The 15,373-nt window shown below is 53.4% G+C and overlaps 1 protein-coding gene across 2 annotated transcripts in view; it reads right to left on the bottom strand.

Annotated features, from left to right (window-relative positions):
* The window catches only part of SREBF2 (sterol regulatory element binding transcription factor 2), a 60,567-nt gene that overhangs the window by 6,021 nt on the left and 39,173 nt on the right, over positions 1 to 15,373 (bottom strand). For both annotated transcript variants that reach the window (XM_060025762.1, XM_060025763.1), the window contains 6 exons: positions 14,167 to 14,336; positions 6,627 to 6,795; positions 5,028 to 5,145; positions 4,080 to 4,189; positions 2,787 to 2,919; positions 151 to 319 (listed from right to left, as the gene is read on the bottom strand). In XM_060025762.1, the coding sequence (XP_059881745.1) occupies positions 151 to 319; positions 2,787 to 2,919; positions 4,080 to 4,189; positions 5,028 to 5,145; positions 6,627 to 6,795; positions 14,167 to 14,336 (869 nt within the window). The remainder of the gene's footprint in view (positions 1 to 150; positions 320 to 2,786; positions 2,920 to 4,079; positions 4,190 to 5,027; positions 5,146 to 6,626; positions 6,796 to 14,166; positions 14,337 to 15,373) is intronic.

The following is a 15,373-nucleotide window of genomic DNA, read 5'->3' as shown; positions in this document are numbered from 1 at the left end:
ACCCACAGCCTACGATCTAGGGAAGGGGGCTGCTTGCCTGGTCTGTCTTTTGCACAGCCCCATGGGCTGGGTGGGCTCAAGGCGGGTCAGAGTGCTCTTACCCAGCAGAGCTGAGCACCTCCCCGAGGGGCCAGAGAAGCCCTCACTCACATGGCTGAGGGCTGGGTCGCAGGCAGCCCCACTGACGTTGAGGCTGCTCCACAGGTGGCCACTGGCCCTCTCGCAGTGGCAGAAGGAACTCTGCTGCCCGTCCGCCTTCCCGGAGAGTGAGGCGTGCATAGCTCTGCAGGTGTGGAAGACGGCCTTCACCAGGGGGCTCCTGGGCGGTGAGAGAGGCAAGAGGCAGGATGTCAGTGCACGTCGCCTGTGGAGAATGAAGGGGGAGCCCAAGCCGGAGACGACTGCCCCCTCGCTGCTGTGACACGTGGGTCTGTCTGTTAAACCAAATGCTGCCATCATAATGGTTTCAGATCCCCAGCTCCAGATCGGAAATGCCAGCCCTGAGTGAGGGAGGCTTCCCACCCCTAAGCACCTTCCTCATTCAAGGAAGGGTGACGGCGTTCATTTCCTAGTGAAGGAGTCGGATGATAAATGCATTAGATGCTGACTGCGTAATGCCAGGTGGTGCACGTGCCATGAAGGAAAGTCACGCAGAGGAAGGGGGTGGCATTTTATAACGGAGAGTCAAGGACGTCCTCTCTGGAAAGGTGACACTCGCGCAGAAGGAACCTGAGGGAACTCCTGAAGGAACCGGGGAAGCAGGAGTGTGGATTTCTAGGAAGGAGGGTTCCAGGCAGAGAAGCAGCATATGCAAAGGCCCTGAGTGTCTGACACATGTGAGAATATCCAGGAACGAGCATGGCTGGAGGAGGAAGTGAGGGGAGCAGAGGGAGAGCAAGCTCTAAACAAGGCCCTTCTCAGCCTGGCCGCGGCCCTGCCTCCCATCTGCCTCTGACCCTGCTCCAGGCTCCAGGCAACCGAAGCTCATCTCCTCTCCCTTCCTCACTCCTTGCCTCTGCTGACATGGGTGCCTCTGCCGGGAATACCCTTTCTCACCATTTCCCACTTGTCTCCTGAGACTTGTTCCACCTGCCCGGCCCTCTGGTCCGCCTTCTCCTGTCCTGCCCCCCACAAGCCTCCTCTGGCTGGCCCCCGGGTCAGGCCCCCTGGCTCCCCCAATTATGCGCCTCCTTCCCTCACCAGGCGCTGTGCGAACTCCCGGAGGCTGACCGGCCTCTGGCCCGGAACCCCTCCCAGCGATGCGCCGGCTGCTTCACGGGAGCCAAGACTGGCCTGGCACAGGCAAAGGCTCCCACAGGAGAAGGCGCCGAGCAGGACGGCCACTGTCTATTCGCTTACGGCTATAACTTGCTGTCCTGTTCACTGCCGCCTCCCAGAGCCTAGAACGCAGCCGACACCGAGTACGCCCTCAGCTAAGTATTCGCAGAAGAAATGACGGAATCATGGAAGAGGTACAGGAGACCCCAGAACGCGGCTCGTGGCCAACAGGAAGGGATCAGAGACGCAGGCTCAACCACCAGGGCTGCCACTAAGAAGCCGCCTAAGATGGTCATTCAAACAATCTATGCCTCAGTTTCCTCATCTGTAAAGTAGCCACAATACCACTCGCTGCTACCTGTGGTGACGTACAGTACTGGTCCCATTATCTGCACCTGTTCTCTAACGGCCATTGCCCCAGAAGCCAGGTGTTCAACTCTTTGGAGAAACTTAGCCTCGTTTCATAGAGCAGGTCAGGGAGACAGTGGGGAGGCTGGGATTGGGGGAGGGGTCCCACAGCATCATTATCCCTAAAGAGCAAAGGGGCCCCGGAGTGACTGAGTTCGGGGGAAGGAACGCCCGCTGGGGGTCTCAGCTGCACACTGGGGCTCTGTTCTCAGAAGTGAGGTGACTTCAGATGATTTGCCCGCTGAGCCTCAGTTTCCTCAGGTGCGTTGGCTGGGAGAAAACACACACAGGGTGGGCGCTCACTGGTCAGGGTGCTTAAAAATGGGTTACTTCAATGAAACTGGAGTGTCAGACCGACTTTAGGGAAACTGCCTCAACCTGCTTTTCTCAGCTCCCTCCCGCTCTCCTGGTTAAGCATCTGCTCAGCCTTGGCTCTGAGGAAAGACCCAGTGAGGCCTTTCTGTCTTGGAGCATTTTACCATTTCTCTCGAATGGCAGAGGATGTCAGGGACACTGAGATCCAGTCAGAAGCAGCCAGGACACCGGCGGGCTGCTCGTCACTACGGGCCAAACGCCCCCGAGAAGCAGGCGTAAGTCCCCCAAGAGGACAGTCAAAGCTCTCCGGTGATGCCTTGTGCTAAAGGCCTGTTTAGTGATAGCGCCGGTGGCGGGGGGGAGGGCGGCGGAGAGGAAACTGGATGCAGTGCTGGCACCTGAGAGAAGGATCCTCGGGCCTGCACAAGCCGGTGCTGGCTGTAAGCCATCAGCACCCTGCCCGGCTCCACCGGGAGCTTCTGAACATGCTGGGGGCTGCCGGCTCTCCCTGCCCGTCAGCCTGTGCAAGGAGGCCCGGAAGCAGCGCGGGCCGCTGCTGGGGTGACACACACGGACAGACGTGCTCGCCATGTTTGGTCTCTCCATGGTGCCCTCACCCCCTCACTTCATCTCTCCATCTGTCATGTAGTCCCCAGGCTGCCTGACCCTTCACCCAGATGGCCACCCAGACCTGCTCCCTCCCACTAACCCAGTGAGCCTGGCACAGCTGGCGCTGGGGACTCCCCTGGAGAGAAGCAAGCAAGTGGTCAAGGGGGGCTACGCACTCTGTCACTTCCAGGGCCTTGGGAACACGCTCCACTTCGGTAAAGTGAGCGCGCACAGCTGCGTCGTCTCCCTGGAGCCAGCTGATGGCCATGGTGATCGCGGACGTCCACCACCGACAGACAACGTCTGGACCTAGAGGTGAACAGAACCAAACGCTGCTCCAGCGCCCACAGAAACCAGAGCCTGCTGGCTGCACCTGGTTCCCATCGTTCGTGCCACCTCTCCCTCCTGGCGATGGGCTGGGGCCTGTGGGCTGCCCTCTCACACGATTCTGGTGGGAGCGCCAACCAGCACCATCTCAGAACACATTTGGCAATCTGTACTGACAGCCTTAACAACGTTCACTCCTATTAACCTAGTAATCCCATTTTTTGGGCAATCCATCACAAAGCAATTGGCCTAGAGAAAAAAGGCTCCACGAAGATGTTCACTGTGGTGTTATTTTTAAGTAAAAAGCTGGAAACAACCTAAACTTCCAACAGTTGTGAAAAGTGGTGTTTCCAAAGTATTTGTAGTAACAGGCTCAGGTTAGAATCTTTTTAGTGTTTTCCTCTCTGAGGCTAAGTTTTCTCAGTGAACCTGTACGATGAAAGGCCTAAGAACATGTTCTTTTCTAAACTCTGAAATAAAGACAGGCCACGAGGTCAGTGGTCACGATGGGGCGGCTGCTTCTCTGGGATCCTTCTCTCTCTAGGGAGAGCGGCCAGAAGGGAGCTCCGTGTCGCTGTCCCCCAGCAGCCTCAGAAGCGCAAGAGGTGACAGCTCGTGTGCCATCACCCAGATGGCAGTTTAGAAACAGAAGCAAAGAATGTCCTGGTGACAACTCAGTCGGTGGTTGTGCTGTGCCACCCAAGGCAACGGGTACTGTAGCAATATAGGTGCCCAGATGAAAGGCCTCTTTGGCAGAGTGTCAGACCCAAGAGCAGCCCCGGGGACCACTGTGTATTGAAAGGTGAGCCCCTCCCCAGCTCCCGGTGCCGGGACCACTTGCTGCCCGTTCTGAGCGTTTGGGAGAATTCCTGACCTGCCCCACCCATCCAGGGCCCAGGGAGGGCACTGACTCACTCATCGTCACACTTCTAGGAGAATCATGATCTCCTGGCCCCAAAACGCTGTCCAGCACAGCGGAACTGTGCATGAGGGCTACATGGGGGCTGCAGATACACACCTCAGATCCAGAGAAGATTCTCGAGTGCAGACTCATAACTAACCCTGGACCCTGGGACACAAGGGCTGTGAAGGGCTGAATCAAGCAACCTGAGGCCTGCGGAGCTGCCCCACAAGATGCTTACCAAGGGCTGACTTGAGCACGCAGCTGCTGGAGAAGGGGGCGGTCACAATCCCCACAGAGTCCACAAAAGAATTAAGTAACTTCAGGTACTCCAGAGCACTGGAGAATTCACTAGGAAGAAAAGAAAGGGTCCCACACACATCAGAATGTACACAAGGACCACGCTCATGGCCTGGCTGGTCAGCCCCCAGCTCTGAGACCCACCACACCAGGCGCCCCGAGCTCTGCCTCTCACACCACTCACACTCTCCCCAGGCTGCCCTGACACCGGTTCTGACACTCTCCCCTCTGCCGGGAGAGCCAGCTTTCTCTTGCATCCCTCGCCCTTCAAGACCTAATTCAACTGTCGTCTCTGCCCAGAAGTTTTCTGACCTCCCAGGTAGGACCGCCCTCCCCTCTCCGCTCAGGTGCACTCCAGTCAGGACCTGGGCCGTGAACCAGAGTGACCTTGGCCCGTCTGCCTCTCAGGTCTGACTCTGTGAAGGAAAGACTGCACTCAATAACTCTGTAAGAATAAGACACTGTCTGACACACTCAGTACAGGTCGGGGTCCCACAAGGTGTCTGGGCCAGAGCGCCTGCCTTCTGCCGAGCTCCCCACATTCCACTCCACACCCTCCACAGGCCACCCTTCCCCTGGCAAAGAGCAAAGCAAAAGAATCAAATCCCTGACTGCTCCGAGAACTGACTCCACTTGGTGAAGGGATGGGTAAAAAGGAGAAAAAGGCGGAAAGTGATACCCTTGGTCTGGCAGTACAAGGCAAAGAGGCCAGGTCAGAGCCCGCAGAGGGCCCTCGCGGGGCTGCCAGGTTCAAGAAGTAAACATGAAGGAATCACTGGATCTCCCTCTTGACCCTACACTAGGGCTTGTTTCCTTCTAGGCCTCACAGCCACCTCTGCGCTTCCCGGGCAGACGGCCCGAGGCAGGGGGCCCCTCCTGGGGTCAGTACCTGCTCTCCTCTTCCTGGTCTGCAGCTTTCTTCTTGGCCTGAGGTTTCACCAAGGACTCCACAGCTCGCTCCAGCAGGTTCCTGCAGAAGGCCTGGTGCACCTGGGCGATGGGGTCGGCTGAGGAAGAGGAGGCAGGCCGGGAGAAGGGTAAGTGGGTCTCACTTATGGGCTCATTTTGCCTTACAGAGAAAATAGAGGGTGGGGAGAGGAACCCAAGGAGCAGCTGTCCCCTCCGAATCGGGGCAAACGTCCTCAACAGACCCCAGCACTGCTTGTTGAACAGTCAGAAGGTGGGGATGGGGGTGGGGAGGGGTGGGTCCTGGACTGGCTCCGGGGGCGTGTGAGGAGTGCTGTGCCTCCTGGCGCAACGGCCAGCGCTTCCGTTCAAGGTTGGGAGCTGTGTGGCGGCCACAAGCCTCGTCAGGAGACAGGAGATGGGAAGGTGGACAGTACACCTGTGCACGTCTCAGGGACGGCCTCTTCTCCTGCGGCCCAGGAGGACAGCCAGCAGAGGGGCACGTGGCGCCGGCTGCTGCCTGGCGGGATTAGGGAAACGCCGCTCCCGCTTACCAGAGCCTTTGCGTGAGGCCTGTGGCCAGCAATCGTCTGGCTGAGCCTATTAAACAAGAAGCCTTGCAATGCTTGTGACAGCTGACTGTCACCGACAGGCCCCCCCAGCTGGCAGGGCGTCACCAGCCTTCCCCTCACTCACACGCCACAGCCGTGTGGGTTTCAATTTGACAAGAGCGGGGAGGCAGGACACTTATGAACACATTCTGGGCGAGAAGGCCTAGAGCCAGAGCCACTAGAGGTGAGAGAGCCAGGGGCAGTCCACGGCGCAGACAAAGCAGCCTGGCGATGCAGCTGAGATTTACGATGGCTTTTGCTTTCATCCTTACTTTCTGGTGTTGTACATCACTCTTCCTTTGAGCAATAAAGTTATTAAAAAGAAACGACGGTGGAACCTCCCTTCCCCACAAAATGTTTGACACACACCCCTGTACCTGCAGGACATGTCTGACTCGCCCCAGACTCCCAGTTCAGAGAGAGGAAAAGCGCAGAAAGCAGAAAGCCATGGCTGCTCAAGTCTGAGCCACCCCGAACAGCCTCTCCTGCTCCGAGGCCGGGTGCGGGGACTCCAATCACTGTCAGACACCGGGGACAGCAAGCCAGCATCGCCTCCCAACGCCTGGAGCCCTGTCCCTGCCACCACTCTGAGCACTTGATGACCGTCTGTCGCCTGTTGTTCCCTAACTGCTCCGTCTATGTCTGTCTGCTTTCCAGGGGGAGCGGGAGATTGGGGCCAGCAAACAGCAACTCCACACATCCTCTCAGTCTCCAAAGCGCCCAGAACAAGGGCAAGATTCCAGCTGGTGCTCAATCACCATTAGTAACGTGTGGCGGTGTGACTGATGTCAGGACCACGGGCTCTGCATGTCAGAGAGAGGCGAGCTGCAAACCCAGCTTAGCTGCTGACCAGGCTCATGACCTCCCTGAGTTTAAGGAAAACATGGCTGAGGCATCCTGTGTCCCCACGTGTCTGGAGTGTAGCCACCCTGTGGTACCGGTGGCTCTCATAGCTGCACAGGTGCTCTCACCTGGGTTCCTCTGGGCACAGTACAGACTCTCCTTGGCAGCCGACTTCACGGACCAGCTCCGCTCCATGAAAAACTTCTGACCCAGGGGGTGGCAGAGCCAGCGCAGCGAGTCGGGAACAGCACTGCGCTCCGGGCCACACAGGCTCTGGGCGCGACTGAGGAAGTAGCTCTGTGGAAGGACAAGGACCACGGTGACAGCAGGGTGGCAGAACGCTGGCTGCGCCACCATGGTGGAGGCAGACTGGGGAAGGGAGGTCAGCAGGAGGGCTGGGGCACTCACATACCTGGAAGGAAATGCCCTCACTGAAACCAGGGCCATGGCCCTGGTGGAGTCTTCCAGGCTCTATGACCGCATACCACCCCCAGCTGGATGGGGGTGGGGCCTCAAGGCACCCACGGGGGCCCGGCTGCACCCTGTCCTGCTGGGTCTGCCTAACCCGACTCGAATCTTGTTCTGGGCTGTGCTGGCATTCAACTGCAGAGCTGAGGAGGGCTCTCCCAGGCCCCTCGCGGCACTTTAGCCCTCAGCCCCGTCGATGGCGCTGCACCCTAGCCAGGTGGCCCACTGGGTCCTGGGACTTTTTCTCATCTGTCATTTTAATTACATATCTTTCAGAGTATTTTTAGGCAAAACCGTATTCTGCTTTGACTAATTTTCATCTCTTTTACCTCTGAGTGTGAAGCGTTTAGAACAGGCGCCCAGCAAGTGGTCAGTGACTGTTATTTACCATCACTGTCACTCTAGAAAGCACTGGAGTGAAAGGGCAGCCCTGAGACTCGTCCAGCCCCCTAAAGAGAACCCCCTGCCATCCCTGGATGAGTCCTTGACGTGAACACCCTCTTTGCTGGACAATTCAAAGAGCCAGTGACCCAGTTTCCCAGGCCCCTCTTCTGCCCACAGGATAACATCACTCCAGGGCCCCAGGAATAAGAATTGTAGGGACGATGCTGTCTAACCATGTTTTCAGAAATTGTGTCATTTTTTGAGTAAGGATATCTTTATTCTAAAACCCATGTTTTCCAACCCATAAAAACCACTCGATACAGGCCAATCTGAATGAGAAGCTCAGCAGAGAAGGATGGAGGGAGAGAGAAGCGTGAGATGCAGGGAGCCCAGAGGAGGGGCTGCTGGGCCGGGCAGTGGACCTCAACCTTTACACTGCAGCCCTCACCTCCACAACGAAGGTAGCCACCTCCTTGTCTGGTTCAGTCTGATGGTTCTGACCTTTACTGGGCTCTGAGCAGCCATCAGCTACTGTGATGGCCTCAGAAGACTTGAAGGCCAGGGTCAGAAATAGCCCTGCCAAAGTACCACTCAAGAAACATGGACCAAGGAGACTGGCTTTCTTGGGGAACCTGGTGACGGCTGCCTAAATCCAGAAGAAAAGGACCCGGCCAAACTGTTCTCTAATGTTATCATGGCACTCACAGGACCAGGCGGGGCATGTCACTTCAATCTCTAATCACAGGGCCGGCAGCGCTAATGGCCTTTCCTCCTCTTTGCTGATCACCATACTTTAAAAAGGGGACTGGAGAGCAAATGTAGAGAATTCTATGACCTTCTCCTGACCCTCAACAAAGCCCTCCCTGGATGTGAGCTTGTAACTGCAACGGTCAGAGAACAGCAGCTGAGGAGCCTGAAGGGGACAGAGGTTGGGGGTGGTTTGGTGGTAATTCCAGGCCCTTTGAAGACTGCGAACCTTCTAACAGTTGCCCCCAGCTCTCTCCTGAGAGCACATACCTGACAAGCAAGGGAGCTTGACGGCTGCTCCAGGGGAAATCTAGGACCACTGATCCCTAAGAAGGGCCCAAGCGTCACCAACAGAAGCAGAAACAAAGCCTGGTTAGGTGATATTGCAAGAGGAACCCAGAGAAGCGATTTAGAAAATCATTAAGTTAAAATACATTTTTAAGCTTAATTCTTAGAAAAGAAAAACTTTAGTTATAACACATCTCAGCAGGAGGGGGAGCTCCAGTTTAGTGGTTTGAATTAATAAGAAATATAAATCCTGGGATAGTCATCCACGGCATGGCTTCTAGAAGGGAAACTGAGAAAATAACTTCTGTTGCTCTTTTTTTTTTTTTTTTAACAAATACATTTATTTATTTATGGCTGCGTTGGGTCTTCGTTGCTGTGTGTGGGCTTCCTCTCTAGTTGCGGCGAGCAGCGGCTACTCTTCGTTGTGGTGCGCGGGCTTCTCAATGCGGTCACCTCTCTTGTTGCAGAGCACGGGCTCTTGGTGCACAGGCTTCAGTAGTTGTGGTGCGCGGGCTCAGTAGTTGTGGCTCACGGGCTCTAGAGAGCAGGCTCAGTAGTTGTGGCTCGCAGGCTCTAGAGCGCAGGCTCAGTAGTTGTGGCACACGGGCTTAGTTGCTCCACGGCATGTGGAATCTTCCCGGACTAGGGCTCGAACCCATGTCCCCTACATTGGCAGGCGGATTCTTAACCACTGTGCCGCTGGGGAAGCCCACTTCTGTTGCTCTTTTAATTTTCCTGGTATTACCACCCCATGATCATTTCCTAAATTTTACAGACACCAGAATTCACTCAAGCTGGGGCTGAGGAGCAACCTCACCACCATAACTCATCTGCTAATTGCTGAATTGAGAGGCTGTGGCAGGAGACTCAGAACTGTTCGGATCCTGAGGGCCACCCTGTACCCCTGGGCCAGTTCCAACTCCAGGTTATGTCCTCCCACTCCAGTCCGACTCGGCGGTTCTCAAACTGTGTGCCAAGGCACCCCAAAACACCGCAGCAAACTCCACAGGGGTGCCACTGGATATGTCACACTTTGGGGGGAAACACAGCAATGTTCAACATGAATCGGACACCATGTAAACTGCTAGATGGAGGCAGTTCGGTCTCAATGTGAGACTGCATGACCGTCCTCTGGGTGGTGTCATCTTTGGGAAGCTGAGTTTTTGGAGGCTGTTTTAATAAAAAGCAAGTGCAGCGTGAAAGCTGGTGTGGGACAGGAAGTGAAGGTGGTGGTGTCCAGCCTGATTTCAAAGTCTGAGAAGGAACATGCAGCAGGCACACGCATCCCATTAGTAAGTATCTATGGTTATTAAGAATAGAACTCAAACATTATATCTTCCTTCAGTTTTGTGTATTATTTTTCCAAGTGGCCACTAAGTTGTTAAGACAAGTATCTATTAAGATGTTTGCACCTAATTAACAAACAGAACTGTTAGGTATTTCCTTTAGCCCAAGGAAACCATGAAAAAAATTACTGAGGCACAAAGGGTGCCGCGAACCAAGAAAGCTTGGCAACCTCTGGTCTACACCATTTTCACGGAGGCCAGCCCTCTGTGTGACCCCCAATGCCTGACTCATTTGCTGGCTAAATACATTCCACCAAATTCAAAGCTTCTTCCTATTTAAGAAAGTACTATCTGGGTCTCTCATTCCCCTTCCAAGAGAAGCAAACAGATGAGAGGAGCAGCTACTTTCCTAGAGACTGGTTCCTCTCCTCTTCCCACCTTACTGAAAATGCACACTTGGCGATACCACTGATTTTCCAAATATTGATACTCTTTGACCCAGCATCACCATCTCTAGACTTAACCTGAAGAGGTATTGTACAAGCGGGTGAGGGTACTTCCTGCAGTACTGTTTCTAACTGCAAATGCTGGAAACAACCCAAACATCTAGCAGCGGCACACTGGCTCCATCAAGGACAGTATTTACACATGCTGGAGCAGCAAGTGGAATAGGCGGCAACAAAGAAAGAGGCCCAAGACTTATAATCTGGTTGAAAAAAGCAAGTGGCAAAACAGGGTTTCTGATATGATCACATTAAATAAATTATAATGCATATATGTTCTGACGTGCAGGAAGAAAACTGAGGAAATGCACATTAAACTGCTCACTGCTTGTTAGGCATACCCAATATTTTTGGGGTGGGGGGACACTCATTAGGGAACCATTTTCCTGATCCTCAGCTGTTACACACATGCCTTCCTCAAATGGGCTGAGTAGCCCATTAAAGAACACCTGTGTCTTAGCAACAAAGACAATCAAAACCCCAGTGGGATTTCTGGGATGACGGGATGATCCTAAAATTTATAAGGCAAGGTAAAGAGCAAACACTAGTCACTAAAGCCGGAGGACTGACACTTCCAGATATCAAGACGTATTCGAGGGGTTGGCCATTAGGGGTGTGCGGTGTTGGTGCAATGGAACTGACTAGAGCGTCCAGAAGGAGACTCATCACACGTGGACATTTAATTTAAGCAAAAGGTGCCACTTGGTGCGGTGCAGAAAGGGCAGTCATTTTAACAACAGATTCTGGGGTTGGGAGATAATACATATGAAAAAAAGTCGATCTTGCACCCCTACCTCCAGCTCATACAAAAATCCGTTCTAAGTGGATTATAGACCTATGTGTGAACATTTGAAAATAAAGAGACTAGCAGATACCATAGGAGAGTATCTTCATGACTTTGGGGTAGGATAAAGATATATTAAACAGGACATAAAATGTCTAATTGCTAAGGAAAAGACGAATAATCTGGATTTCATGAACATTAAGAACTTATGCTCAGACTTCCCTGGTGGTACAGTGGTTAAGAATCTGCCTGCCAATGCAGGGGACAGGCGTGCGAGCCCTGGTCCGGGAAGATCCCACATGCCGCGGAGCAACTAAGACCGTGTGCCACAACTACTGAGCCTGCGCGCTAGAGCCTGCGAGCCACAGCTACTGAGCCCTCGTGCCACAACTACTGAAGCCCACGCACCTAGAGCCCATGCTCCGCAACAAGAGAAGCCACCACAATGAGAAGCCCGTGCACCGCAACGAAGACAGTAGACCCTGCTCACCGCAACTAGAGAAAGCCCACACACAGCAACAAAGACCCAACACAGCCAAAAAAAAAAAAATAACTTGTGCTCATCAATCAACACCACTGAGAGAGAGAACAGGCAAGTCACAGAGGGAAACGATATATGCAAAGCACATATCCAACAAAGGATCATAGCCAGAAAAAAGAACTCCTCAAACCAACAAAAAGAAAGACGTCACAAATAAAAAACAGGTAAAAGACTTGAACAGGGTTTTCACAAAACAGGCTATCCAAATGGCCAACAACCTATCCCAATGGCCAATGATCAAATGGCCAACAAACTATCCCAATGGCCAATGATAAGGTGCTCAACATCCTTCATCACCTGGGAATTGCAAATGAAAACTATGAGATACCACCAGCAGGGCTAAAAAAACAACACTGTCACGTGGTTGGTGAGGGTGCAGAACTGGAACTCTTTCCACTGTTGGTGAGGTGAAAATTGGTACATCCACTTTGGAAAACTGTCAGGCAGTGTCTACTGAAGCTGAACATATGCATAACCTCTGACCTAGCAGCGCCATCCCAGAAACGCAGTCACATGTTCACTGAAAGATGAACAGGGATGTTCACAGCAGCACTATTCACAATAACCAAAAACAGGAAACAACCCAGAAGTCCATTTGTAAGCGTCTAGTCATACAATGGACTACTATAACGTAATGAGAATGGGCAATCTGTAAGTACACGCAACGTAAATGAACCTTACACGTGACACTGAGAGAAGACAGCCAGACATATACAGGACATATGTGTGACTCTCCTTTCATGGGGATGGTGGTCACCTGGCTGGAGGGCTTGAGGGGAGGGGCAGTTTGCTGACTGCAAGGGGCCCAAGGTAGGCTTCTGGGATCTTGGTCGTGTTCTGCTTCTTGATCTGTCTGCTGGTTATAAGAGTGTGTTCATTTTTGTGAAGTCACTGACCTGTGTATTTATTTATTTACTTATTTATTAATATTATTTTTAAATATTTTCTTATTTATTTGTTATTTGGCTGTGCCAAGTAAGTACTTAGCTGCGGCACACAGGACCTTCATTGCGGCACGCGGGATCTTTAGTTGCAGCACGCAGGATCTTTAGTTGCAGCATGTGGGATCTTTTTTAGTTGCGGCATGTGGGATTTAGTTCCCTGTCCAGGAATCAAACCCGGGCCCCCCTACATTGGGAGCGCGGAGTCCTAGCCACTGGACCACCAGGGAAGTCCCTGACCTGTGTATTTATAATTTGCGTACTTTTCTACATGTATATTGTACTTCAATAAAAGGTTTACAGGAACAACAAACAACAGGTGGGTTAAATTACGGTGACAGAAATCAGAATGATGGTTACCTCTGAGGGGGGCAGCATGAGTGAAAGCCTGAGGAGGCTTTGGGGGTGATGGGAACGTACCACTTCTTGATCTGGGTGGTTGCTTACATGCGTAAGTTCACTTTGTAAAAAGAGCTGTTAAGTTAAAATGTGCATATTTTTCTGTATGTATGCTGTATTTCCGTAAAATTAATGCCTTCAAAGTACTTCTGGGGGGCAGAGAAGTTACAAATGTAACGACATTGGCCCAGAGCACTAGGACTGCTCTCAGCCTAGATTCACTTTGCCCAGAAAGCCCACCTTGACTTCCTCTAAGATGGGGTCGGGAGCCCAGTGTGCTCTCTGGGCAGCCAGATTAGCCCCACCCTCACACTCATCTACTGCCCTGAAGGCCTGGTCCTGGTCTGGTTTCCCTGACAGACTATGTGCTCCCCCAGGCAGGGCGAATGTCCTGCTTGCCACTGCACGTCCTCCCTGGGAAGTGCCTGGCCTAGAGCAGGGACTCAGTCACGTTTGCTGAATGAACGTCTTATTTGGGTCTTGGAAACGGGGTTGAGACACAGCCCAGTACACTGGAAACGGGGTTGAGACACAGCCCAGTACACTGGGCTCTCCTATGCCCTTCGTCACCCAGATTACGGTGACACACTTCAAGAAACGTATCAGCGTCACCACAGGGCACGGTCCTGCTCATTCTCAGCTCATCAGCGTTATTAATGAGATATGGAAACGGATAGGGGGGGATGTGATCATTCTTTTCTGAAACAGCTGATGTGTTCGTCAGCCTACCCAAAGTAGACATTGAATGAAACGTGCCTGTGTCTGCTGCAGTAAGAGGAAGCCTGAGGTCAGCAGAGGCTGGGAACTAGCTGGTAACAAGGACTGTGAATTATCCAGTTGTGAATTCCCGAGGCTGGCCCTGTGTCAGGCTCACTGGAGGCGCCTGAAACCCCAGTTCCCACCCCAGAATCTGACCTGAGCTCCTCACAAGACATACATTGTTTTCCATTTCTGGATCCACAGTGCCGTGATCAACACAAGGTACCAAATAGAATACTTCTGAGTGAACAAAAGAACCAGGAGACACAACCAGAAGATTCCAAGCAGAAGAGTCATATGTTAACCCCTGAATACAGGTCGCTCTTATCACTGAATCAATCTTCTCACCTCAGGGCACTAAAATGCCTTGTTATGCTTCTAAGGGAGGAATTTGGTCTGTTGTGTTCACTGCCCTAAGTATTTGTGGAATGACCCACTGAATGAATGTCTACCCCTCTAGGTGGTCGGCCCCCCAAGGGCGGGGGCCCACACCTATGTTCACATCTTGGCTCCTGGCTGGGAAGGGCACTCAGCGAAGGTCCACAGGAGGGAACTGAAGCACACTTACCGCCAGGAAGCCCAGCTTGCCTCCACACTGCGTCTTGAGCCCCATGGCGGCCGTGAGATGGATCTCAACCAGCGTGCTCGGGGGGATTTTCTCCTCTGCACATTCAGCCAGGTTCACAGCGCACAAAGCCATGTGTACATCTGAACAGGCGGATCCCACAGGAAGCTTGCCTATGGCGGCAGAAACGGACAACGACTGTTGACAGATTCCCTCGACCCAAGCTTTTTCCTGCTTTCTCAAGCATAATCGGAGCACCAGCAGAACCAGAGGAGAAAGTCTGTGAGCTCGGTGATCACACAGTCCTGGATGGGGTGCCAGGCTCTGTGACTTCGTAGCAGTGTGCTCCTTTCTGCCTCACAGGTTGTTGGGGACAAGAGAAAACACAGGTCACAGGTCTGGCCCGCGGCCCCAGCCCTGTGTAATGGGCAGTGGCTGTGACCGCAGGCCGGTGAACAGGACTCAGAGGCGCGAACTCCAACGCTTTCCAAAACGGCGTCAACAGCATGGCCACGTCCTGCTAACACAATCCTGCGTCTCCAAATGTTGCGAGAAAGGTTATAAAAATTAAAGACAAAAACCCAAGAACAAACTGACCTGACTTTATTTTCATTCAACAAGACCCCACAGTATATAAGCGCACACCCTCCTGAGGTGGGGGGACGTGACACACAACTGAGCCGTGACAGCGGACACATCATGGGGCGGAGGTGGAAGGCCAGGAGAGGCTTACTAACCCTCCCGTGAGGGCTGTACAGCTCATCTGCGGTGGCCCTGAACTCGGGGACCAGAGTGCCCTTGCTCAGGCCCCGGGGCCCGTCGAGGCTCTGAGGCTTTCACGCTGCTGCCTGCTTCAGTCCTCACCACAGTGCAGGGAGGTGCCCAAGGCAAGCAGGCGCCTCACTTTGCTGAGCCTCAGGGGTGGCCCAGCCAGGCCTCCCAATCCCACCCAGCCTCTCTGGTCTTTTATCAGCCCCCAGACTTCATTCTGCACAGGCGTTAGGTGTTGGTCTCCCCTGGGAGGCACCACCGACTGGCCTTTCTCCTTTGCAGGGAAGGAAGGCGGAGGGCAGTGTGGGGACCGTGTCACCTCTGTCCTCTTGGTGCCTTGCGTGGGGCCAGGCCCACAAAGTGCTCAGTGAATGTGGGCAGAATGAGTGATGTGAACCATCCCAGCTGGAATTCTCCTGAGCAGATGCAGCCTCCAGAT

The sequence above is a fragment of the Delphinus delphis genome, chromosome 11 (assembly GCF_949987515.2).
Source record: "Delphinus delphis chromosome 11, mDelDel1.2, whole genome shotgun sequence".
NCBI lineage: Eukaryota > Metazoa > Chordata > Mammalia > Artiodactyla > Delphinidae > Delphinus > Delphinus delphis.
Note: the sequence above shows the minus strand (reverse complement) of the source record. Positions and strands in the feature narration are given on the sequence as shown.